General features: G+C 31.6%; 1 protein-coding gene across 2 annotated transcripts in view; it reads right to left on the bottom strand.

Moving 5' to 3' along the window:
- Axn (protein axin) overlaps positions 1 to 25269 on the bottom strand; it is a 133332-nt gene that overhangs the window by 9337 nt on the left and 98726 nt on the right. Inside the window, exons 3-10 of one of the 2 annotated variants that reach the window (XM_072537861.1) lie at positions 21839 to 22143; positions 21168 to 21462; positions 17953 to 18148; positions 15168 to 15309; positions 13270 to 13411; positions 9635 to 9790; positions 3543 to 3780; positions 3091 to 3269 (exon numbers count right to left, since the gene is read on the bottom strand). In XM_072537861.1, coding sequence (XP_072393962.1) covers positions 3091 to 3269; positions 3543 to 3780; positions 9635 to 9790; positions 13270 to 13411; positions 15168 to 15309; positions 17953 to 18148; positions 21168 to 21462; positions 21839 to 22049 — 1559 coding nt within the window. In that variant the 5' untranslated portion in view covers positions 22050 to 22143. The remainder of the gene's footprint in view (positions 1 to 3090; positions 3270 to 3542; positions 3781 to 9634; positions 9791 to 13269; positions 13412 to 15167; positions 15310 to 17952; positions 18149 to 21167; positions 21463 to 21838; positions 22144 to 25269) is intronic. The other variant, XM_072537862.1, reaches the window with a different exon arrangement.

Here is a 25269-nt window from a genome sequence, read left to right as displayed (position 1 = left end):
ATGTAAATCAAAAATATCTGAAAATGATAGAGTCAATTTATTTAATAATTTTTACGAAATGGCTGATCATGACAAGCAGAGCAAATATTTATGTAGATATGTTCCCAGACAGGAGAGAACGGTTGCAAAGTTAAAAGAGTCCAGAAGAAACTGAACATGTGAATATAATTTGCAGTTAACAGAACACTGACTCAAGTTTGTACAAAAACATTTTTGGACACTTTTACCATAACAGATATGTGGTTAACTACGCTATTAAAAAAAATTGATAGTCAGGAAGGTGAAGGATTTATACAGAGCAAACAGAGCAAATGTTGGATTCCATTCGTGCGCATACTCTATTCCAGCAAAAGAATACCACTACGCAAGAAAAAAAACAACGAAGATGTATTTTGATAAGTCTTTTACACTTCCCAAATTATATTCACTGTATAATGAATAGATGTTAGAGAATCACCCATGTGATAAGCCAGCCACCAAAAGCACATATATTCAATACTGTTTAATATCGGCTTTTTGCACAGAAAGAAACTCAGTGTCTCACTTGTAGTCTACATGACACTAAAGCAGAGAAAGACCAAATAGAAAAGGAATATGCTTTACATATTCAGCCATGTACTGAAAATATTTCTGAAAATTATACACTCTAGAGTACACAGAACACTGGAAATGGACATCAATAATACCCAGTTTGGATTCCGAAATGGACTTGGAACAAGAGAGGCGTTGTTTGCACTGAACGTTATGTCTCAAAGATGTCTTGACATAAATCAAGATGTATTCATGTGTTTCATAGATTACAACAAGGCCTTTGATAAAGTGCGGCATGATCACCTAATCAGACTCCTGACAGAAAAGAATTTAGATAAACGAGACATCCGACTAATAGCAAATATGTACTACAATCAGAAAGCAGTAGTGAGAGTAGAGAATAATACCACTGAAGAAATCGAAATAAAGCGAGGTGTGAGACAAGGGTGTATACTGTCACCAACCCTGTTTAATCTCTATTCCGAAGACGTAATGAATAGAACACTCTCTGAGCAATCCGTAGGTATTAAAATAAATGGTGTTAGATTAAACAATCTGAGATTTGCCGACGACACCGTTCTGATCGCAGAAACACTTGAAGAGCTACAGACATTGGTGAATAAGATAGCAGACTGCAGCGAAGAATATGGACTATCTTTGAACATAAAGAAAACTAAATTTATGGTAATATCGAAATCAACACAAAATGTCCAAAATTTATATTTACACAATGAAATTATCGATCAAGTTAGCAAATACAAATATTTAGGCACTTTTATAAATGAAGACAACGATAGCTCAGCAGAAATCAAAATAAGAATAGAAAAAGCCAGATCCATATTCACTAAAATGAAGAGAGTGTTCTGCGGAAGAGATTTGAGCCTTGAAATGAAACTTCGCCTGATGAGATGTTACGTACTTTCTGTGCTGTTCTACGGAATGGAGTCATGGACGTTGAAAAAGATTGATACCAAAAAATTAGAGGCATTTGAACTGTGGATGTATCGCAGAATCCTGAGAATATCATGGACCGAGAGAGTCACAAATGTCGAGGTCTTGAGAAGAATGAATAAAGAAAAGGAAGTCATATTTACGATCAAAAAACGAAAACTGCAATACTTGGGACACATTACAAGAGGCGAAAGATATGAACTGCTTCGAATAATTATGCAAGGGAAAATAGCAGAAAAAAGGTCCATAGGAAGAAGACGAAACTCCTGGCTAAAGAATCTACGGGAATGGTATAGCTGTAGCAGCAACGAATTGTTTCGGTCAGCAGTTTCGAAAATACGTATAGCCCTGATGATCGCCAACCTTCGGAACGAAGATGGCACTTGAAGAAGAAGAAGATTGCAAACATAAGAATGTGAATCTAAGACCCTACGACAAGCGGAAAGAAGAAAGATAGATGCCACCGAAATGTTCTGTTGAAGAAGAATATTACGAGTTCCGTGGACCGACCACAGGATATATATTAAATTTTAAATGAGCTAAAAGTCAGCAAACGGCTATCCAGCAAAGTTTATCTTCAACAATTAAAATACTTTTGGAATGTTATAAGAGCAGACACAGAAAATATGGAAAGACTTATTACCCAAGAAAAGGTAGAAGGCCACGAGGAAGATCTCCAACAAGATGGATCAATCAAATTACAGGCATATGCAAAAGACCTATGCATGAGTTAAAAGAAATGACCAGAGACAGAGATCTTTGGAGCCAGACAATCAAAATGTCCACTACACTCCCTCCGGGTGCCAGGATTGATGAGAGAGAGAGAGAGAGAGAGAGAGAGAGAGAGAGAGAGAGATAGCAAACAAATGTGTTGCACGTGAAGCCAAAAATCGTGATAAAGAGGTTTCTAAGAAAACAGCAGCAGTTGTAACTGCCTGCTTTGATTTGCAAAAAATATAAACTTCACCCCAATCAGAGATATCATTGTTTTATTATAAAAGGAAGTTTAAAGTGTATAATTTTACTATCTTTGATATTGGATCTGCGGAAGGTTATTATTATGTAAATATCATAAACTGTTTTAATTTGTAAATGCTCATTTTGTAATAAATTAATTACATTAAAAACAGATTTTAGTTTATTTACTTCTTGTTAATATGTATGATGTGAATTCTTAGTTTGAGTAATAAAAATACCGTTAAGGTAAAATCAATAAAAAAACTAATAATAATCTCTTTATTTTGATATATACTCATTAGTTACCATGTATATGCACCTATCAAAAAAATATACTTTGTTGAAATATCATTGTATAAACCACTTACAATGATATTCACCTAAAATTCTTGAAAAACTTAATATTGTAATTCGACCTAAATCAGTACCTGTAACAATAATGCGATACGTGAAAGTGAAAAGCCGAAGAAAAGTTATAAAATATGGATTAAGAAAACTACAAAAATATTAAGACGAAGTAAAAAAATAAAATGTGGAAATTTTTTAAATCGCTCTTTTTTAAGCAAGTGAGTTACAATGTTTTTTGTTTCAAGTGTCGATTTATGCTATAATTTGATAATTTTGTTATAAGTTTTGACACGCCGAGCTTACCTTGTTCGCGGTGGTGAAAATTGCCTAGGACTAGCCATACCAGGTGATTTGCAAGAATTACGATCAGAAAGAACTCTTGAAAGATGTTGATCAAGAATATCTTCTGGATCATTATCATCTCCCATTTCCAATTCCCGAATGGCGGATTGAATATCACTTTTTGAACTCATACATTCATTCTAAAACATAGTGAATAAGTAATTATTTCGTATTCAATCAATACTTATTATTATTCCATATCCCATTGAAAAAAAAAACATTTGGGCCAATATTATTTAATATATTTAAATGACTTCAGTGTTAAACACTTAAACACAAAGATTTTAAACATCTATAGAAAACATCTCAGACATGGGTGACCTAAAGTTTAAGAAAGCGTCATTTATGATGAATTATAGATATTTTCATATAGGCAATATTGTGTCTTTATTTTTAAACTTAATTTTACTCACCTCTTTTAATTTCTTCTCTAGCAGTTCCTGTTGATCCTGATCTCGCTTAATTGGTCCCAATTTTTCAATTAGGATAGCTGCAAAAGTGTTTATATCCATAGCACGGCATTGTCTTGTATCTACTCTTTGTGTTCGTGGTATGAAAACTTGCTGCATGTGTGTTTCTTTATTTCTGGCTGCCAATTCTCTTATTTTTCTAGCTTCTAATACTTCTTTCCGTCTAGATGACCTACCGTCACTGATTTGAAAAAAAAATAATTAAATAATTTTTCAGAATTAAAATATACATTATAACTTTTATTAATTTATATGTACGTGTTGGTTTATGGTAAATAAACTTCTTTACATAAAATTGTAGGCCATATATTTATCTTTTAAAAATATACAGAGAGAAATGATGATGATGAGAAATGATGAAAATAAAAAAAAATAATTTTTCTTTAGTTCGTGTAAAAATGTTAGTTTTTTCAACATGAAAAAATATTTCATTTTAGTTTAAAAGTAATTCTTAATGTTTGCAAGTTAAAAATGACGGTAATTTCGCAAAAATATTTTGCATTAAAACATGAACAAAAACTAGTTTGACACTAGTTCTTGCTATGAAAACGCACTGCAGACAAATAAATGTTTTCAGTAATTTTGGATCTTACAGTTTCATGAAATTTTGTAAGACCAAATTTTGTTTAAGGTAATTTTTAATCATATATGAATATATATATATATATATATATATATATATATATATATATATATATATATATATATATATAATCTTATTTTTTGTAAATATCTAATTTTTTATGTAGAAACTAGCAATGCATTTTAATGAAAAATTAAAACAATGCATTCATAAGAAATCATGCTAAATAAAATGTAAAATAAAACATGCAAGAAAAAATTAAAGGGTCTTCATAAACTTAAATACTGTAAACGGCAAATTAGAAGCATATTTCATACAATAATTCATACATGCGACATACCTTCCAAAGTAGTATTGGTTGTTAAGTTAGACCACTTTTACGTAAAATCTTATTTCTATATTATTATTATTATCTTATAATAATAATAATATAATATTAATATTATTAATTAAATCATATGAAAACTTTCTAATCTAGTACTAAAATATACGGCTAGAATGCTAGAGTATGCAGATCAAATGGCGCTATAAATGATTTTTCTTTATACGTTTAAGAGTGTACTAGAAATAGGACACCTTAGAACAGTTTCAGAAGATACTATAGTAGAAGCCACAGTCAAAATGCAGCGGTAGGTGTGTGGTATGGCGATAGACTTAGAAATCAGGACCGTACGCGCCTCGTTTCAAAAATCTTTACTCAATAATTTTATTGAGTTAAATAAGAGAATAAACAAAAAAAAATAATTTTATAAAAAATGCCTGTATACATAAAATTGTTAATTAATATATACAAAAAAAATGCAAGTAGTTTACTCTATACGACAAAATATATATATATATATATATATATATATATATATATATATATATATATATATATATATATATATCTCTTGTCGTTTCCTCATTGCTGAGGATCGTGATTTCCTACAATGCGGGCTGTCAATTCTCTCCATCTCTTGCGATTTTGGGCTGCTCTCATGGACTCGGAAAACGTCTCTCCAGTGGCTTTCTGTACTTGATCTGACCATCGGATAGGTGAGCGTCCTCTGCCTCTACGTCCTTCTACGTTTCCGCATACAATTAATCTTTCTAAGTTATATATATATATATATATATATATATATATATATATATATACAAAAAGATCATAACTGAAATGTACTGTACGTACAGGACTAAAAAAACAAATGAGCATTAAATCTGAAATATTTCTCGTTAATTAATAATAATCTCCATATCTAAATCGTCCTCATCCTCTGAATCATCGCCTATATTAATTATCACCGGTTCAATATCTTCCTGCAAATTGGCCACCGCAAAAATTTTTTCTTCTACTTTCTTGACGAGATTCACATAATTATTCCACTGCTTTTCTTTCTTTTATCAACAGTTCTACCATTTTTTCTTTAAAATCGACGTTGTTTAAAGCCACCTACCTTTTCACTTGACTCCACACCATCTCAATCGGTTTCAGTTCGCAATGGTAAAGCGGCAGTCTCAAAATCTTAGCGCCATATTTTTCCGCAATTGTTTCAATTTCGTACTTGTCGTACTCGTCTCTAAATGCGGCCGCAGTATCCAGTAATTCACTTTTTAGGTAATCTTCTTCGAAGAAAATGTTCTTTTCGGTTATACAATCCTTGATTTGCCTTTTGTTCCACAATTTTTTCGGGAAATCAAATTGGAGTGGTATGACGCGTAATCCAAAACGACAACGTTCTCTTTGTCTTTCAGCAAGTTTGGAATTAACGTCTTCCCAAAACATTCTTCATATAGATCGCCGTCCATTTCGTCGTGGTAATCTGCGGTTCCCTTCTTGGCCAAGAAAGTTAATTCGGCCCATGCCACAAAACCAGTTTCGCTTCCAGCATGAAGAAAAACAAACCGAGAACCTCTTTGGGTTGGAGCTCTCAGTCCAGTAGAGAGCCCTTTTATGAAGGCATCTCGTGGATTTTTGATCATTGTGTCCCTCAATTCATTTTTGATTAAAGCACCGACGTTAGTCCAAACTCATCAGTATAAACAAGGTTTACACAATCCTACTTCCTCAATGTTTTTATGTGTCTGAGGTACTTGTGTCTCCAGGATATGATATATTTTCTTTCCATCATTATCGAATCTCGACGTCTTTTACCATATTCAAAACCCATATCATTTAGAAGCCTACGAAATGCGGTTTTTGAAAAAGCTGTTAGGTCCTCAACTTCATTCCCTCTGTTCATTATGCTATCGACTGTGGTATGTTTTCCAAAAAAAAAAAAAAATCATGGAAAATTTTCCTTATTCGAGATTTCACTCCCTCATCGTAAGTATTCTCACGTGAATTGGACTGGAAACTGTTTTTTTTTTTCTTTTTTGTACCTGTTTCAGTTCGCCTTGCTGGGCCTCTTCGCGGATATCACAAATTTTGCGAACACTCACACCGCACACTTTCGAAACTTTTTCCACAGTAATAGTCAAGCTGTCACCATTTTTTAAGTTCAGATGATAGTTCAATACAGTTAACACCACACGTTTTACTTGCACACTAAGAGTCATACACTGTTTAAAATTCACGACAGATACTGGCAACGGCTCCATGATGCAGGTACTTTCATCCGCTTGCGAAAATTAAATAGAACTGAGCTTTCTAACTGTGCCTTCTACTTTAGTACACTGAATCCGCTATTAATGAACGTACCTGTAATGTCTGTCATTTTTTATTGCTGTGGTTTGTTGATATTCTGACAAATATTACGTAAAATTCATTGAACATAAATATCTCGATGTTCATCAGCTATTTTTAAACCTTTTATCCTAAGTATCTCTAAAAACAGCTTTAAATTGCACGTCCTGTCCCACACACACTCAATATACGATATATGAGAATCTCAGATAAGCGATATTCCACTGATCCATGGGGAAAGTCCTACTAATGACTGGGACAGTGCTACATAGATATCCCACTTTCCTACATAGACGTCTAGCTAATTTTGCGGGAGACTACATATGCGCAGAACTTTTCAGTGGTTTGGGCCAATACAGTGTGCACTTCACGGGAAGTACTGGAGGAACTGATTAGACCAGGGAAGTAAAGATTTTCCCAAGACACTCTTTGAACAGGTATCTAATAACTGCTTTTGATAAATTTGGTGATAACAATATGTAGTACATATAACAAAATATGCAGCAGATTAAACGTCATTTTTATTTATAAACAATATAGAAACAACGTAAGATCAAACATTCATTAAACAATAAAGGTAAATTATAGAGAAAAGTGACACAATTTTTCTAAAAAAGCATAGGAAATCCTTTAAAATGAGAGTTTGTAAAGTTATTTTTTAATTATTGCAAAAATAGCTTAGAACCAATAATAACTATCTAATTAGAACAACGGTCTTGAAGGTACGAATAGCTTTGGTGAATAACAACCTTTCGAACAAAGACGCCACTTAAAGAAGAAGATAATTGAATTTCATTACCATATCGAAACAACGTCAAATGTTCCAAGACAACTCACCCTTTTTTTAATCCCATATAGATCCTTAGAACTATGGACTTTGGTAAATTTATCAAATACAAATGTGTTATTTTGTTCTATTTGTCAAGAAATTCTAAAAAGCTGGATCAAGTTTTCGCATGATTTAAATTGTTGAATAAAACTATTAATCTACTAAATTAGTTTCAAATATTAATAACCATTGAAATAATCGTTAAATTATTTAAATTATACAGATATTGATGTTAATTAAGACATTCTAACAAGTTTAATAAGTTATAGAGATGAATTATAGGAATTTTAAAACATTTGTAAATATTTAAATTATGTTAAATTTTGAGTATAATAGTCTTCTGTTTCCACATTCAGTATAATTACTTTGATTAATTAAAGTTATTAGAAAATATAATAAGCTTGAATTATGAACTATAATTCACATATTTTTCTTCCCTTTTCAATGTAAAGATCAATCTGCCCATTTTACTAAAATCGAGTAAACAAAAGGATGCCGATTGGAAAATTTCAATATATAAACAAACGAAATAAATATACAAAAAACACCAGGATAAACCTAAAAGAACTTGATATCCACCTAATAGATCCTCATCAAATAATGAGACACAAAAGGCGAGATAACAGAAATAACAATGGACGGTATACAAAACCTGTAAGAAATGATAAATCCATGGAAGCGGTTGATATACCTACAGAAATATTAAGACTATTAACAGAAAATCACATTGATAATACCGGTAGAATTATTCAATGAAAACTACGATACCCAATTCATCTCAGTTACTCCCAATAACGAAAAAACCCAACGCAATTAAATGTGAAGAATATAGAACGATCAGCTTGATGAACCATGTCTGTTGTAAACGTCTTCTTGCTAGTGATTAATAAACGTGTCTACAAAATACTAAACGATAGAATAACAGGAAACCAACTGTAATTTAGAAAAGGCTTTGGCACTAGAGGCATTATTTACTATACAACACAAAAGGCTGGCAAACATATTACGGAACACATAAATAGGTTATCAGGATGTGAGAACAATTACAAATTATTACCGATATTTATATCAAAAATCGATAATACGAGTAGACCAACAAAAATCTAGACACAATGAGACGACTTAACGCCTTTGAAATGTGGACCTATAGAAGAATTATGAGGGTTTCCTGGGTAGATAGAGTTACGAACAATGAAGTACTGAGAAGAATAGGTAAAGAGAAGGAAGTTGAACTTACAATTAAAGAAAGAAAGCTACAGTATCTCGGACATGTGATGCGGGGCGAGAAGTAGCATCGGAAGAAGACGAATTTCATAGCTCAAGAACCTGAGAGAATGGTTTGGATGCAGCTCAAAACAACTTTTTAGAGCTACTGTCTCAAAAATTAAAATAGCTATGATGATTGCCAACCTCCGTAGCGGAGATGGTACCTGAAGAAGAACAAAAATCTTAAGAGATCTATGCGAAGAGGAGTATGACAAGGATGTGTACTATCCCCTCTACTTTTTAATACGTGCTCAGCAGAGATGTTTAAAGGGGCAGTAAATGAAGGCATATCAATTAACGGAATACTAGTAAATAATCTCCGATATGCAGACGATGCAATACTCCTTGCGGACAGAAAAAAGGGCTGCAAGGAATGGAATAGCACTGAACACAAAAAACAAAATCAAAACCATGATTGTCAGTAAGAAAAAAATTTAAAAACAAAAAAAATATTAAGTGATAAACAAACCACAAGAAAATTATTTAAGAAGAAAGTATGAGAGATAATTCAGTTTATTATGTAGCGATGGATTTTCTTAAAAGTGTTTTCGAAAACCATTATAATTCATTGTTGCATTTCTAATATAAATTTCATTTAATACAAATTCGTATAATTTTAAACTTGCTTTTGCCCTTATTAATTTAGTTTTCCCAAAAACCATTGTAATTCCGTTCGTTTTAATACTTACACTGAACTATCAGTCATTGACATATTGTCAGATTCCGTCCGAGCGTCAGAATGGCTACTAAGAGAGTGCAGTTCGCTATCTTGCCTTGAGACAGGGTTATAGGAATTATAGGCTGCGTGAGCTCCAGATCCACTCAATCCACGGTTCATGATCATACTACACAATCACACGCAAATCCAAACAAAATCAAAAATAAATACAATAGAGGTGATCTGAAAGTTGTATGTAAATAGGATGTATCTTGGTCTATAAAATGCATTTTTTTTAATATTCTAAATATTTTACAACAATATTTCAGTTCCAGCTTTTAGCTTAGCTAGAGCTTATATAACATGTCATCCTACAAATTACGCTGAATCGTATTCACGAGTAGGAGAGAAAAACGTATTTAAATAAACAAAAATCAAAATAACTTTTTCGTATTTTGTCGTAATTCATGTCCGAATAAAAACTAGAAACAAAATAAAAGTAGAAAGTGCTACAAAATATTTTATATTATACAGAGTGATCAACTTTTGTGACAAAGTCTATCTATTGTTATTATAGGACATACCAAAAAAATGTTATTTACAAAAATAAGAGGTAGCTGTAAGCTTCACATTTTAAAATAAGTTAAAAATATACAGGGTCTTCCATAACACTGTACCACATCAAAGATGTTTTTTTTTAAACACCCTATATTTTATTTTAAATTTAAAATCTTCGTCACGTCCTCCTTACAAGAATACAAATCGTTTATTTAAAAAGTTATAACCAAATTTTAATGAAAATCGTATCAATTTCAACGAACTGTATAATTGAAAAATACAAAAGCAACGACCTGTTTTAGCCATACTTTTTAAGTAATTGTCAAAATTTATAATAATAACTGATTTTGCTAATACTTTTTAAATCTAATACAGGGTAAGCCAAAACACAAATTAATTATTTGTTCAGTATGTTCAAATGCATCACTCTGTATTTTATAAAGAAGTTGTAGATTTGAGTTGCAAAGGGAGATGGTTGTATATTTTTTCTGGTGGAGTAGTCATGATTAGGTCTTGCTGGAAAAACATGTGGGTGTTTACGAATTAATCCAACAGTTTCTAATATATACAAAGAGAGTAGAATTAAAATCCCGTGATTTTTGAAGTAGCTTCTGCAATGTGTTATTCTACTGAGGCCAAAAAGATATCGCATAGCTCTTTTTTGTACTTTAAAATTTACATCAGTTTGGGTAGCTGTACTAAAATACCAAAAAGGAAGGCCATATCGAAGATGAGACTCGAACAAAGAAAAATATGTTATTTTGGAAGATGCTAAATTGATTTCCTTCGAAACAGATTTTATTGCATAGCAGGGTGAGGCTAATTTCTTACTTAACAAATCGATATGAAGGGACCATTTAAGGTTGCTGTCTATAAAAATACCAAGAAATTTTACAGAATCAACGATACTGATCTGGCTGTTATTAAGAAGCTCCTTTATAGGATAATGCTACTGTCTTATCCACGTTAAAAGAGAGTAAATTAGAGTCGGACCAAGTTTTTATTTTAAGTAGATCAGAAGTTATAGTTGCATGAAGAGTTGCAATATTAGAGTTCCTCCAGGTAATACTGGTATCAGCAAGAAGAAAATTTTTTCCATCGAGTTTTAGTAATGATGTTACTTATAAAGATAACGAAAGCAGAGGAACCAATACTGAACCTTGTGGTACTCCACATACAATGCTTTTGTGTCTACAGTTAGTATCATTTGAACTAGTTGTTTCCTATTCCTCAAGTAAGATTGGAACCAATTCAAAGAAATACCTCGAATTCCATAGAAATTTAGTTTTTTTATCAAAATGTGATTTATACAGCCAAAAGCAATGGCATAGTCACAAAAAACAGTGGCAGTGTAAAGATTATTGTTTAGTGCTTGATAGACCTCATGTAGTACAGAAAACATAGCATCACTGGTACATTTATTAGATAAAAAGCCGAACTAACTTTGTGATCAAATGTTGTTTTCAACGAGAAAGGACATGTCTCTCAATCATTTTGGATAGGACCGGTAGTAAGGCAATAGCTCTATAGTTGCAGACATTCGATTTTTCACCACCCTTATGAAGAGGAATAATAATGGCTGTGTTTAGGCACTCTGAAAATATACCTTTTTCAAAGGAATCGTTAATTAGTGAGACCAGGATTTCCAACATATTTTTTGGGAGATTAATGAAATTTTTTATGGATAGTCCATCAGTACTACAGGAAGATTTGCTTTTGATGATTGGATCAATTCAGATTTATCAACAGGTCTTATAAAGAATGAATTCGAGACCTTTTTTTGAATTGGCGAGATAGGAAATAGGATCTTGTTGTGGCAAAATAGTTGATGTTATATTTTTACTCACATTACCGAATTATTCATTTAGATTTTCAGGGATTGGAAGAGAAAATGTTTGAGCTGTGTTAGTTTTATTTCGAACTTGGTCCATCGTTTATGATGGACCAAGTCAACATTTTTAGAGCTTCACAGACGATTATGATAGTATATTTTTTTAGCTGTTTTGATAAGTTTTAGATCAGTTCCTCTAGGAACTGGGATACTAGGATAATACCATGACGCACTCAAGGTATTCTAATCATAACGTACTTATCCAAGGTGAATTGAATGAGAAATTTCCTAACAGATATGATAGTCATATATGGACCAATACCATTTTGTATACTTGTAACGAGGAAGTGAAGGGGATTTTAAAATTAAAATAAAATTCGTTAAAAAAAACATATCTTTGATGCGGTACAGTGTTAAAGAAGGTCCTGTATATTTTTCATAACGTTTCTATTTTTGTATAACAAAGCTAAACATACAGTTAGATTGAAAAACAGAACAATAAAGGAAACAGTGGAAGGTTTGGAAGAATAAGTAGAGACATTGTCGATAAGAACATCATAGACAAAGATAGTTGCATATATAGAGACAGATAACACTCTAGAAAACGTCGGAAAATGTCATAGTATTAATGGTATTATCTAAATAATAGCAATTACAAAGTTTTAGGTACAAAGACTAAAAGTAAAGTTGAAAAACATAAAAATAGTTACAAAATAGACAGGGGACCGAACTATCAAATCAATCTTCTCTTTTAAAATAAAGAAATGGGAAACAGATAAATAAATCTAAAAATAAAATAAAATAGATAAAATATTACATTATTACTGAGGGCCGAAAGTCCCTGAAGACTTCTATAATATTTATTTTAGTAAGTTACAGGGGTGAAAAAGAAGAGAAAATTAAGTGTGATTTTTAATTTCAAATATCTCATTAAAGAAAAACTTTTTGTTTAATCTAAGGGACTTTCGGCTCTCTGTAATGTAATCTTTCATTCTGCGTTTAAATTTTTAAATATATTTAAGTTTTCTCAGGATTCGAAAAAAATGAATGCATTTAAAAAGCATTGTCCCGAAATTTTGCGCCTATGCTCTTAATTAATATCTCGTGAGTTACATTATCAACTATATGTTGAGTAAGGATTGCATACCACTTAAACTCGCTATAAACATACAACTTTCATTTGAAAATGATATTAACAAAAATAAAAGGAAAATGACTAGTGATCATCGCTAAGGGAGCAAGCCTCAAAAGCGACAGCGCAACATCAAAAAACTTACCTAGCAAACGTTTCAGACTTCGTCCTAGAATCCACTGCTCTGTGTTTCTGAGAGATTAGTAAAAGATCTTTCGTAAGGCGGACAGGTGGAGCACCAACAGTAATATTTGGAGTATGGTAACCCGTACTTACACTAGCGGTACCTAAAACATAATAAGTGATCTTGAATGTGCAATAATTGTAACTAAAACAATTAAAAACATTTTTATTAAAATCAATAAAATAATATAAAATATATATATATATATATATATATATATATATATATATATAAATTAAGGAACACTTGAAGAGTAGTGGGTTTTTTCAGTCAAAGTGGAGAAATAAAAGACAAAGAAGGTGGCTACTTCATCTATTTATTGAAGACGTTTCGCTTCCTAATCAGAAAGCATCATCAGTTCATCTAAAAAGAACAATATGAAAATCCAAACATCCATGGAAAAGTTATTATGTGTGTTACCTTAAAAAGATAAGTAGCAGTCAAAGATATTAAATGTGTAAAGAAGCTTATGATAATAGACATTATAATATTATGTTGTATAGACAATTAATTGGAACTGAATACAGTTTACAAATTAACTCAACTTAGCACAGCAAAAGACATGTGATAATGGTACATGTATATAAAAAATATGTGAAAAAACTTAAGTAAAAAACATTAATTTATAGAGAACCAAAAAGATCATAAGATGCACTTTCAACAGTATAATATTAGTTAAATTTGATTTTAACTTTAGGTAACATTATTAAAATTGAATTATAGAGATATTAATATATATATATATATATATATATATATATATATATATATATATATATATATATATATATATATATATAATGAAGTTACCACTCTTAAGCTTCTCAGTCGCTGTCGGGGAAATGCGACAAGCAGTTAGGTACCACGCCGAACGAGAAAATACAGTGAAGAAAAGAAGGTATGAAGAGAGGGTTCTGTTTTCAATTTAGGTAGGACAGCCAAAGTCCTACCTAAAAAGTCCTAGGACTTTTGCTGTCCTACCTAAAATCTCCCTACTACAAAAAGTAGTAAGGAGAAAATTCAAGAAGCGGATTGGCTAGGAATTATTTTAGGTGAGAAGCGAAAAGATAAAAAATAAGGGAACTAGGAAAGGAATCATCTTTGTATTTTTGAAAAACCTGGTTGTCAAAGTCCAGAAATAGTGAATTTGTACCAAAGTTAACTTAATAGTTTACAATGAAAAAGTTGTGAGTGAAAGTGTGTTCTATGGCAGTCCTGGAGAGATTGAAGACAGCTAAGTTCATATTACATGTATGTTATTTGCTTTTCTTTTTTTTTGACGTGGCTGAAGAATTGATCAACAAATTTGGTTTGAAAAAGACAAACAATTGTGGTTTTCAGTCCAACATAACAGTGCAAAAAAAATTCAAAAATTAGGCATGAGCTTGAAATTACAATTTCTGTTTTCTCATTTAAATTGTAGGTGCACTCAGCGAAGAGATGGGAAAGCGATTTCACCAAGACTTTGTAAAATTTAATAATAACTTATATGAGTGTCTTTATAACCAAGTTCTTTCCTTTATTAATCTGTTACTATTTTGAGACTTCTCTCAAAAGTAGCCACTTTTCTGTTCTGAGCAGTTCGTATCAAGTTTTTTCCCACTCTTTGCAGGTCATCTGTGTAGTGTGTGATTGAATTTCCTTTTTTGTGAATCCTTGATAGTCTGAGGATATATGAACTTCTAGATATGTAATTCCTTTAAGGCATTCAAATTTCGTGTTGAACCATCTAAAAATTTTGTCGTGTTATTCAATAATCCATTTTATTGGATTATTCCTGTTCCGAGGATAATGTTGATCGAGGTATAGATTAACAAGAGTTTTTTATTATTATTTTTTTATTTTCCAGTGGTACTTACCCGATACATGACTTAAATGTACAGGAGGATTCATAATCAGTTCCATATCTTCATGTAATGTCGGTAGTGGATCAGGTCCATTTGCCAAATTGGAAAATTCGTTACCAAAATCGCTACTACTGCTACTAAGATTTTGAATATTCTGTAATGGAAATTAATACTTTAAAGTATTTGACAATGTTAAATAGAATAAAATAGAGATGCTTATAACCAAAAAAGTATATTTCACGAATTTGTGACTGTTTTGGATTATCGCTAGACACTTGACAGCCAATGGTGCACTCTACTGTACAGCATAAGAAGTACGAAAGTAAATTGCTCTACTAATAAAAATATGAAACAAATAATTTCTAAATTGAATTAAAAAAATTCTTTTATAATCTTTTTTTAAAGGTATTAATAAGAAATTATTTACAGTAAATCTTTTGATATAATTCATGTGCACTGCACATTTTACGTGGAAATATTTGTTTGCCTAGCAGTTTTACCTTTTTGCTCAACATTAAATACAGTTCTATGTTAATTAACAAGGTTATGAATACTGCTGAAAAGCCAATGGCAGCCATTTGCGACCAGTTCAGAACGTACATCAACGTGTGGGTGGCATTGTGTATTAGTGAGACAAAACTCACTAATACACAATGTGCAGTCAGTTTTGAAAAACAGAACAAGTTTAAAGATCTTCCTGACAGTTGTAAGTTTGAAATTGACATAATATATTGCATGCGGGTAGAAAACATGGTTTTATGGATGGAGCAGATCTTGCGTTTTCGTCAAAATATAAATCTGCTGATTATCAAAATAACATGAATATGGAGATATTTGTGACATGGTTGAAAGAAAAACCGCTTCCAAGTTTACATGAACCATCTGTTATAGTTTTGGAAAATGTCCCATACCATTAGGAAATTTTAAATAGGCAACCAATAAAAAGTTTGCGGAAATGTGAAAAGTTAAAAGAAGGATGTTGGATGTGTGAAAATCGCGTCGAAGCAATTAACCCAGTCATCATTTACAATCCAAATTAAGACACCGACGACAGTGATTATGAGTATGGATCTAATTCTTCATTATAAGAGGTCTCCCAATAAGAATGTCCTGATGTTTTTTTTTTAAACGAAAACAGTAAAAATTGCTGTACATCAAAAAAAAAAATTATTGCAAAATATAATAGATAACAATTATGACATCCGAATAACACATCATTCACATGTCCTCCGCGACTGCGTTTGCAGGAGCGAATCCGATGAACCCAATTTTCGGTCACTTTATGCAAAATATCCGCATTAATCTCACGAATGGTGTGCTCTATGTTCCTCTTCAAGTCTTCAATAGATTGTTGTTTGTTCACATAGACCAATGACTTAACATAGCGCCATAAAAAATAATCCAACGGTGTTAAATCGCACTTTCTTGGAGGCCAAGTATCTGGTTGAAGTTGCTGAATTCTCCTGGGATCTCTGACATCAAGAGAAATCAATGTTTCCGGGAACTTTTCCTTCAATAAATCAATGGTTGGGACAGTAGTGTGACATGTGGCACCGTCCTGTTGGAAAAAACATGCCTCCAAATTCATTTCATCCAACTGAGGCCACAAAAGATCCGTTATCATCGTTCGATACCTTTCACCGTTGACTGTTACACCATGTTTGAAAAAATAAGGTCCGATGATGCCACCATTATTATTATTTTTTTAAATCGCCATCATTTTCGAGTTTGTCTAGAGACCAGTCAGCGAACAAACGACGCTTATGATGTTCAAGTGGCTTCAGTTCTTGAGTCAGAACAATCTTGTAAGGGTGTAGGCATAAATCTTTTCTCAGAATTCGCCAAGTTGTCATTCTGGTAAGTCCAAGTTCTTAAGAACGACGATTTACGGACACATTTGCATTCTCCGCTACACTGGCTCTTCCAGCCGCAATATTGTCCTGAGTTCTTGCATTTCGGCGTCTAGTTGGTGGTTTCGTATCGTGCAGAGTAAATTCACGTTCAAACTTCTCCAAGATTCGACGAATTACACGCATATCAGGACGATGATTTGGTCCATAACTTTCACGTAATGCACGATAGGTATTCACAAAAGAACGATTATTAGCATAAAATTTTAGGATAATTTCCAAACGTTGTTCAAGCGTATATCTTGCCATGGTAATTTGTTAGAGTATACTAAATACAAACGTCAACAAGTGACAGTTCTACCATTTTCAAAATGGCCGCTATGACATTTCAAAAACAGGACGTCCCTATTGGGAAACCCAGTACTATAAGGTATAGTAAAAGCCACATAGGGTCATAGGAAGATCCAACTTCGCGCATGTGGCGTGTGCCGACTGTACCCGAAGAGGTGGACAGTGGCGTGATTACGCTTTTTATATAATTAACGGCACCGAATAGTTACCCCTGCGCTACTGACAGCGTAGATAAATATGTAAGCAATGTGCTCAGGTCGAATCGGTACGAAAATAAGGATCTGCGCTGGATCTTCGTAACTAGCGCCTACTGTAATATATTTTCATTTTCTCATTAACAAAAATTTTGAGTGTTATTGTTATTATTTTATCAGTAAATACTAACCATGTGACCACTACAATTTAGAAGCAATAGAATTTGTAATTTTCTTTTATTTTACACTAATAATTGAATATTTCTATAAACGAGTGTAAAATAGATTATCAGTTAAAACCGTATTTTTGCTTCAAATATTTTGCTATTTGCTATCAAAAATAGCCGAAAATTCGTGAAATATACTGTATATTCTAACAACAATAAGAAAATATTATCTTACCTCTAAATATTGCAGGTACATATCACTTTTAAGGAAGTTGGGGTAAGTCGTTTCATCGATAAGCTTTTCAACAATGGCCTGTGCTTTATCGAACAACATTACGGGAGGCTCAAGGCACTGGGAAGATTTAATATTTTTTCCTACTTCTTTCCTCAACTCGTCGTCAATTGGAAGAGCGGATTTAACGAAAAATTTTCTGAAAAATAATATTTTGATATTATTGATTAATTTGTACATATCTAGAAGAATAAAAGTTGTTAAGAAGCAATGTATCATTATAAAATAAAACAAAACAAAAAACAAACAATTTTATTAAGTTCTTCGTGTTGTCGGTGTGTGTATTTTATTGATTAAATCTGGATGGAAACTTCACAAATATACGAGCCAAAGAACTTAAAAGCAATACCACGTCTTTGAAAAAGAGAGCAATCAAATACGTAAATGTTGACATTATTCAGAAATCTCCAGAAAACATCACAACCCATTTCCATCACTACCTTACTACAATATATTTCCAATAGGACAGCAGATTTTAGTCCGTTGGGCTGGTTATTACAAACTTTTTTATGCTAAATTCAAAGCCTTATAACTAGCAGATAAACAGTCATTGTATTGGTTCTGTTATGTGTATGACATTTTGTGATCTGGTACTACGGGAAAAGTGAACTTACAATTTATTTGTTAATTTGATAAATTCCCATTAACCCTAAAATCCCGTTCACCATGGAAATAAAGAACAGTAAATAGATTACATTTTAAATGTTTTGTAGCACACACTGAGCTTTATTTAAATAAAAACACTAGTCACCACCCGTACCGTGTCAACCTAGAGACTTTGCTTCCACTCTACACAGGACATACTGGGTAAGAAAGTTCAGATCCCCTACACGTCATGTCCTACGATGGCTAATAGAGGACGACCTATGGATATATAGGGTTTTGGTATCTACCCGATATATTAAAATTCATGAAATAAAAAAATCCTATGTACATTTCGCGTAGCTGTCACATAACTACGTTTTATCTGATTGATTGAGTAAATATTGATGCGAATTAGCTGTCAATCAGCGGCAATTTCAAAGAAACTTTTAAAGCGCTTCGCGAGACGAACAGTAAACAAAAATAGGCATATCTCTTACATTCTCCATCTAACAAAAATAGGCATATCTATCTATACCTGTCTTTATCTAGATCAGCTGCGATATTAGACAAAAAATACCGCGTATGGTTTTTAGATTTTGTTGTAAACCATTTTTTGAAGTACAAAGATTTGGATTGTCTATAAAATTATTTTTGAATTTTTTCTTAATTCTAACAGTTCCATAAAACATCGTTTAGCGAAGGGACCCGGCGGGTAAACTGTGTTAACGAGTGTACAAAAAAATGGACGACTGAAGTGGTAAAGACTATTGAGGGCCTGCGGGTGGGAGCAAACATAAATATAATTGATCCAAATAATATGCCCAGACGCCCCATGGTCCTTACTCGCGTCCCCGAGAAAGACCTTGATGAAGAAATTACCAGGATCCGTCTAAAGAGGCAAAATCAAGACCTTAACACAAGACTGGTTGTGATCTCTGTTCCACAGACTGACCGACAGTAAAGGTAAAGGTCATAGAGGAAGGAGTTATGAAGGAGATAGTTCTCAGATCAGCATACTTCCCATATGATGATCCCGAACAACCATCAAGGGAGTTCAATATATATAATGAAAAGAATAGTATTTAGTTGAATATACTATGCAGTAATCAAACACTAAGTTAACATTTGGCTTCATTTTTGAAACCAATAATTTATTCATTTTCATATATGAATATAAAAATCAGTTATGAGGATTATATTTTAGTAAATGTCGTAAATTTATACATAAAATTTATTTTAAATTTAATTAATGTCATCAGTTTATTTTCAATTAAGTATAAATCAATTTAAGACTACATATATTGTAATAATTTCACCAATATTTTTACTAGTACATAGTTGTTATTTTAAAACAAGATTAATTATACAGCGTAAAAACTTTCTCATAGACTATTTATTAAAAGTTACTGTTAAATATTTCAAAAATAATTCAGGAATGCTTTTTGTTGTTATTAAAAGATTATGGATGAAATGAAAGTTTGAAAGTTTCGGCTAAATGGAAAATTTTAAAATTTAGTAAAAATTTTCATTGAATACTTTTTTGAACAGGACAATCGTTCAAAGAAATAATTTCGAAAATAGTCTAAGAAGTTTATTAAAAAATCCTAAGAAAATTAAATTTTTGGTTGAATATATTTTGAAAATTTTTTAAAATGTTTTAAAATGTTTTTGGGCAGGAAAACAGTATAATAAAAAGTTACGTGGCGGTTTTTCGTAGTGTTGGAACAAACCTATTTTTAATTTAAAGTTATAAAATTTTATTTACATCTAATAAAAAAAATACTTTGAATATTGTAAATTTCTAACCTTTTTAAGTTTTAAAATTAAAACTTCAATAATTTAATATATTAAAAATAAAGATTTATATTTTATTATATACAAAACGTTACCGTGGGTCAGTAGTATGTGTTTACAAACAAATTTCACTTACCAGTCGTAATTGAAATCTAGAGGGAACGAAGAGAGAAGCAACCACGGTCGCAGACTCTCTAGCTGTCTCAAATATGGATATATCTGGCCGAAATAAAAGATCCATCAGGTGTTGACGGAGAGCTTATATAACAGATTTGCCGAACTCCAGAGGGCTTGTAATAAATATTGCAGTTTCGCAATTTTATACAAATATTGTTGAAATATCAACAGACTCTTTGCTAATTTTATTTCCCCTCATATAGTTAGCCAAGATTTCGCTCACAAAAACCTAACCACTCTCGAACAATAAACCGCTGTTGCGACGATGTTGCAAACAATAGACTGTTGATTGGTGCATTGTTGTGGACAATGAACCATAGAAAAATGAATGTCTTTCGTTGAAATTGCAGACCGCTTGGAAATCTAGGAGAACATCTAGGAAAATCTTCGTTTAGACAGAACGTTTATGCTCTAAGAGACATCAAGCGATCTCTATGTCCAAAAAGAGCCAACCAATCATCTTTTTGTTGGAACGTACTGTGTTGCGCAGAAGCGTGACCGTTACGTGACGGTTTTTCTTTGTGTTGGAACAAACCTAACATATACCTATGATTATTGTTAATGGTGAAAAAATGATATAGAGTGAATAAAAACAAACTTACTTATAAATAACTTTAACCAACTGATGTATTTTTTCTCTAGCAGTCTGTTTCCGAAGCCCTTCGCAGGCGAACCAGAAGTCCAAGGCGTCGGCATGGTGCTGGCCTTCCGATTCGAGGTACAGATGGAAGAGTTTAACTCCGTCGGGATCCTGCAGCAACGAGTGCAAGGAATTGGCCCATTTGAGGCATGCGGGTGGTGGAGAATTGTCGCAGGAAGTGCCGTTTTTGGAAGAGGAACGAGAATTGGAGCGGCAACTGCCTTCAGGTTCATATCCGCATGGGGCTGGGGGTGATTCTACAAAAAAATATATATCTTAAAAGTTAACATGATATTTACTTCTGCATTTATTAGAATGAACATTCCTCCAATAAAGAAACCCCACGTGCCATTATGTCATTCAAAACTTTGACAGAATAAGAAAATGAACAATATTATGCTATTAAATATGTGATAACTGTAAATCAATATCTGATATTACTTTACTCTAAAAACAAAGTTAGACAAGGTTTTTAGTTAGCTCCTATGGGATAATTCAAGTATTGCTATGATTAACTGTGTGGATGTTATTGAAAAGAACTTACAGTTTAAAATGATAATATTTTAAATCATTTTACAAATTAAAAATGACAGAGAACTCCCATTATAACAAAAATAATAATAACTTGCTTACCATTAGTATTATAGAATTTCCTAGGCGGTGGTGAGGAAGACTTGTGTTTAATCCAGTCAATCTGTGAGGGGGAGGGGTCCCAGTCAGACATAAAATGGCTTCTTTCTTCTCCAGGCACTGGCGGCCTGGGCGACTTATGGTCAAAGCTGGCTTCATGGAAACGTTGTTTCTGTTTACCAAGGAACTTACTTCTTTCACTTCGTTCACTCATGTTGACAAGAGGCCAGTGATAAGGCCCCAGTTCATATAGGCTACGGCGGTCCAAGTTTTGAAACTATTAGAAAATAGTTGCCTCATTGTTAGCCCTGAAAAAAAAATGATAAATTAAAATATTGTAATAAAATTGTAACTAATTAAACCTAAATAAAATTTGTTTTAATATTATTTACATAATTTACCATTTGATAACTAACCGTAAATTTTTGACCAAATAGAAAGAGTCTGCATTGTAAATTTGATATAAATTTGTAATTGAATATGAGTCAACTTGAAAAGTTTTTTTAATACAAAAATGCTAGAGAAACACACCTATAATGGTTATTACATAGGGATTGCATATTCTTCAAGCTTCCTATATCACTTGAATATACTTCAATAAAGTCAATATCACATTTGTTTTAAGTTGTAATAGTTCTTCATAAACATGGGATCTGCTTTACAATATTATGAATGAACAATGCCAGATAAAGCTAATGAAAATATTAACTTCATTTATATTTCCATAAAAAATTTCAATATAAACTACATATAATGGAATTATTCTTATTATAAACACACCAGAATCTATCTATAGCTATATATTGATCAAATGTTAACATTTACATGACAGAGAAGCTATAGGATTGTGCAAAACATCCAAACACAAAGATCGCAGATATTTCAATCAAAAACACTCATTACAGGTTTCTAACCAACATATAAATGTTGATATTATGGTATTACTATAAATTGTATATCAGACCAGTTCAACCAGCTGTTTGAAAATCTACCAAATAAATATGCAATAATTAGAAAAATACATATTATTGTGTGTATGTATATGAAGTAGTAAATATAGAACAAATATGTTATTGAAAATTAAAGTTACAGTGTATCTAATTAATTTATTTGCATTTTGCAAAAAAACAAAATATTGGGACATACTTTATCCAATTATTGTCATTCTTAGGATTGTTTAATAGATTTATTTGAGTCTCTATACCAATATGGGTACACAATCTTGTAATTATATTTGTAAATAAAAATGTTTTGATATTAAAAAATTCATTAAGGGCCTAAGTTTTCTCTACCGTGTTTGTATATTATAATATTAATGATAAATAAATGCATTCAGATAATAAGATCCTTATTTCTGTTGAAACTTGCTTCCTTCTCGAACAAAAATAGTTCGACAAAATGGTGGATATTTTGGCTTGGGTTGCCAAAAATCAATAGAGTCAAGTAATTTAAACTGGCATAAATATGAAACCAATACAAAATGCTTAATTGCATTATGGATTTATATATAGAAAATATACACAATACCAGAATATAACTCAGGTAAAAAAGCTTCATATCAGGTTTCAATAACCATTAGTCTACAAAATTCAATCAAGTAGAAAATATTACCAAAAAGGGCAAATGAATTATAATCTACAATGCATACAGCAAATTATATTTTAACGGATAGGTCCTTCACATTCAGAAGAGGTTAATATCATCTGCACTAAGTACTTTTATATATAACGGATTTTTAAAAAATCAGTAAAGCAACTATAACTCAATTGCTATATATCAATATTATGTTTATTTTCAACTAAAAATTACACAATGCTTATTATTTTAAGTATAATTTTGTATATGTTGTGCAAACTAAAATTTACATAGTAATTATTAAGTAATTATTAAATATAATATGAATTTTGGGAAAAAAATTTAAAATTTTAAAATATCGCTATATTAAAAAAGACATTTAAATGGAAATTACTTCTTCTCTTTCTCTTTAATACAAAAGAAATTTATGATTAGAACAAAAGCATATGGAAGTCTAACAGTGGGAACTAGGGTGTGGTATACATGATCGATCCGAGCCAAGCTACATAACAATGAAAAGCCGGTTTATACAAACCCCATCTTGAAAATATTAATGAAATATAATTGGAATTATGAAATCATATCTAGAAAACACAACAAAGCCCACTTGGGCTCAGGTAAAAATGCTCCATATCAAATTTCATATACAATACTAGCCTTACATGTTCATCACAGCAGAAAATATTAATACAGCTATTTAAAAAAAACACATAGGTAAACAGTATTACAATAAAAAACAAATTATCTTTTTAATGCCAATCATGCACATCTACCAAGTAAAAGAGATTTAGTATCTAGAGCAAGCATTAGACTTATTATTAAATTCACACAAAAAGCTTCGAACGGTAAAGTGTATGTAACCTACCCCATGTTGGAAAAACTATATCTATACACTCAATAGGGTTTACAAATAGAACAAACAACTGGATGTTATGATAGTTTTATGAATTATGATATTACTGTAGGGTATGATGTCTGCAACCGTTATGATAGACAGCAGAATGAGCAGTAAGGGTACAGAACGCAGAAGTTAAAATTTCTTCGATCGATGTGATTTATTGAAGAGGGGATCAAGTACTTTTTGTATATGAATACACTTCATCAATGCAAGTTTATCTCATATATATGTGGTGGGGTGGCTTCTATTGAAAAAAATAGCACGCGTTGAGGTTTTTAGTCAGTTTAAAGATGTAGGCTATTATAACAATGTGAAATAATTATTTAGTCATATAATGTATTCAGCACTTGAAATAGAGTTATACTTCACCCATTCTATCTATTTTTGACCTTTATACAAATAATTAGTTACATTGTGCATATGTAATGTTACTTGAGGATTAAGAAAAAGATATAATATATATATATATATATATATATATATATATATATATATATATATATATATATATATATATATATATATATATATATATATATATATACAAAAAAATTTGATGTACCATTGGCAATTGAAAAATATAATAACCAGGTGGTTGGCTAAAATGTTCTACCTTGGAGATAAAGGTACTAATGATTTTGATATAATTAGTGATATTCAGGCAGTACTAAGTATTTTGATGCAATCTCTTTACTTAAAGAGAAATTTTAATTTGGTATGCACCCATTAAACACAAAATTAAAATTATGTAAATTATCAAAATATTTATGTTGTTTAATGATTTAAATTTAACTTAAGAAAAAATTCAGCGGGGTTTAATTTTCCAACTGATAGCATTTTAAATACGTTGTGTATGTTTTTGTGGTAACGACAAAAGTGGATCAAGAAATTAAAATAAATCAAATTATATTAACTGCTATAAGAAAGGCTCTAAACTAAAGTAAATATAGAATATACTCTG

Source organism: Diabrotica undecimpunctata, chromosome 7 (genome assembly GCF_040954645.1).
Source record: "Diabrotica undecimpunctata isolate CICGRU chromosome 7, icDiaUnde3, whole genome shotgun sequence".
NCBI lineage: Eukaryota > Metazoa > Arthropoda > Insecta > Coleoptera > Chrysomelidae > Diabrotica > Diabrotica undecimpunctata.
Note: the sequence above shows the minus strand (reverse complement) of the source record. Positions and strands in the feature narration are given on the sequence as shown.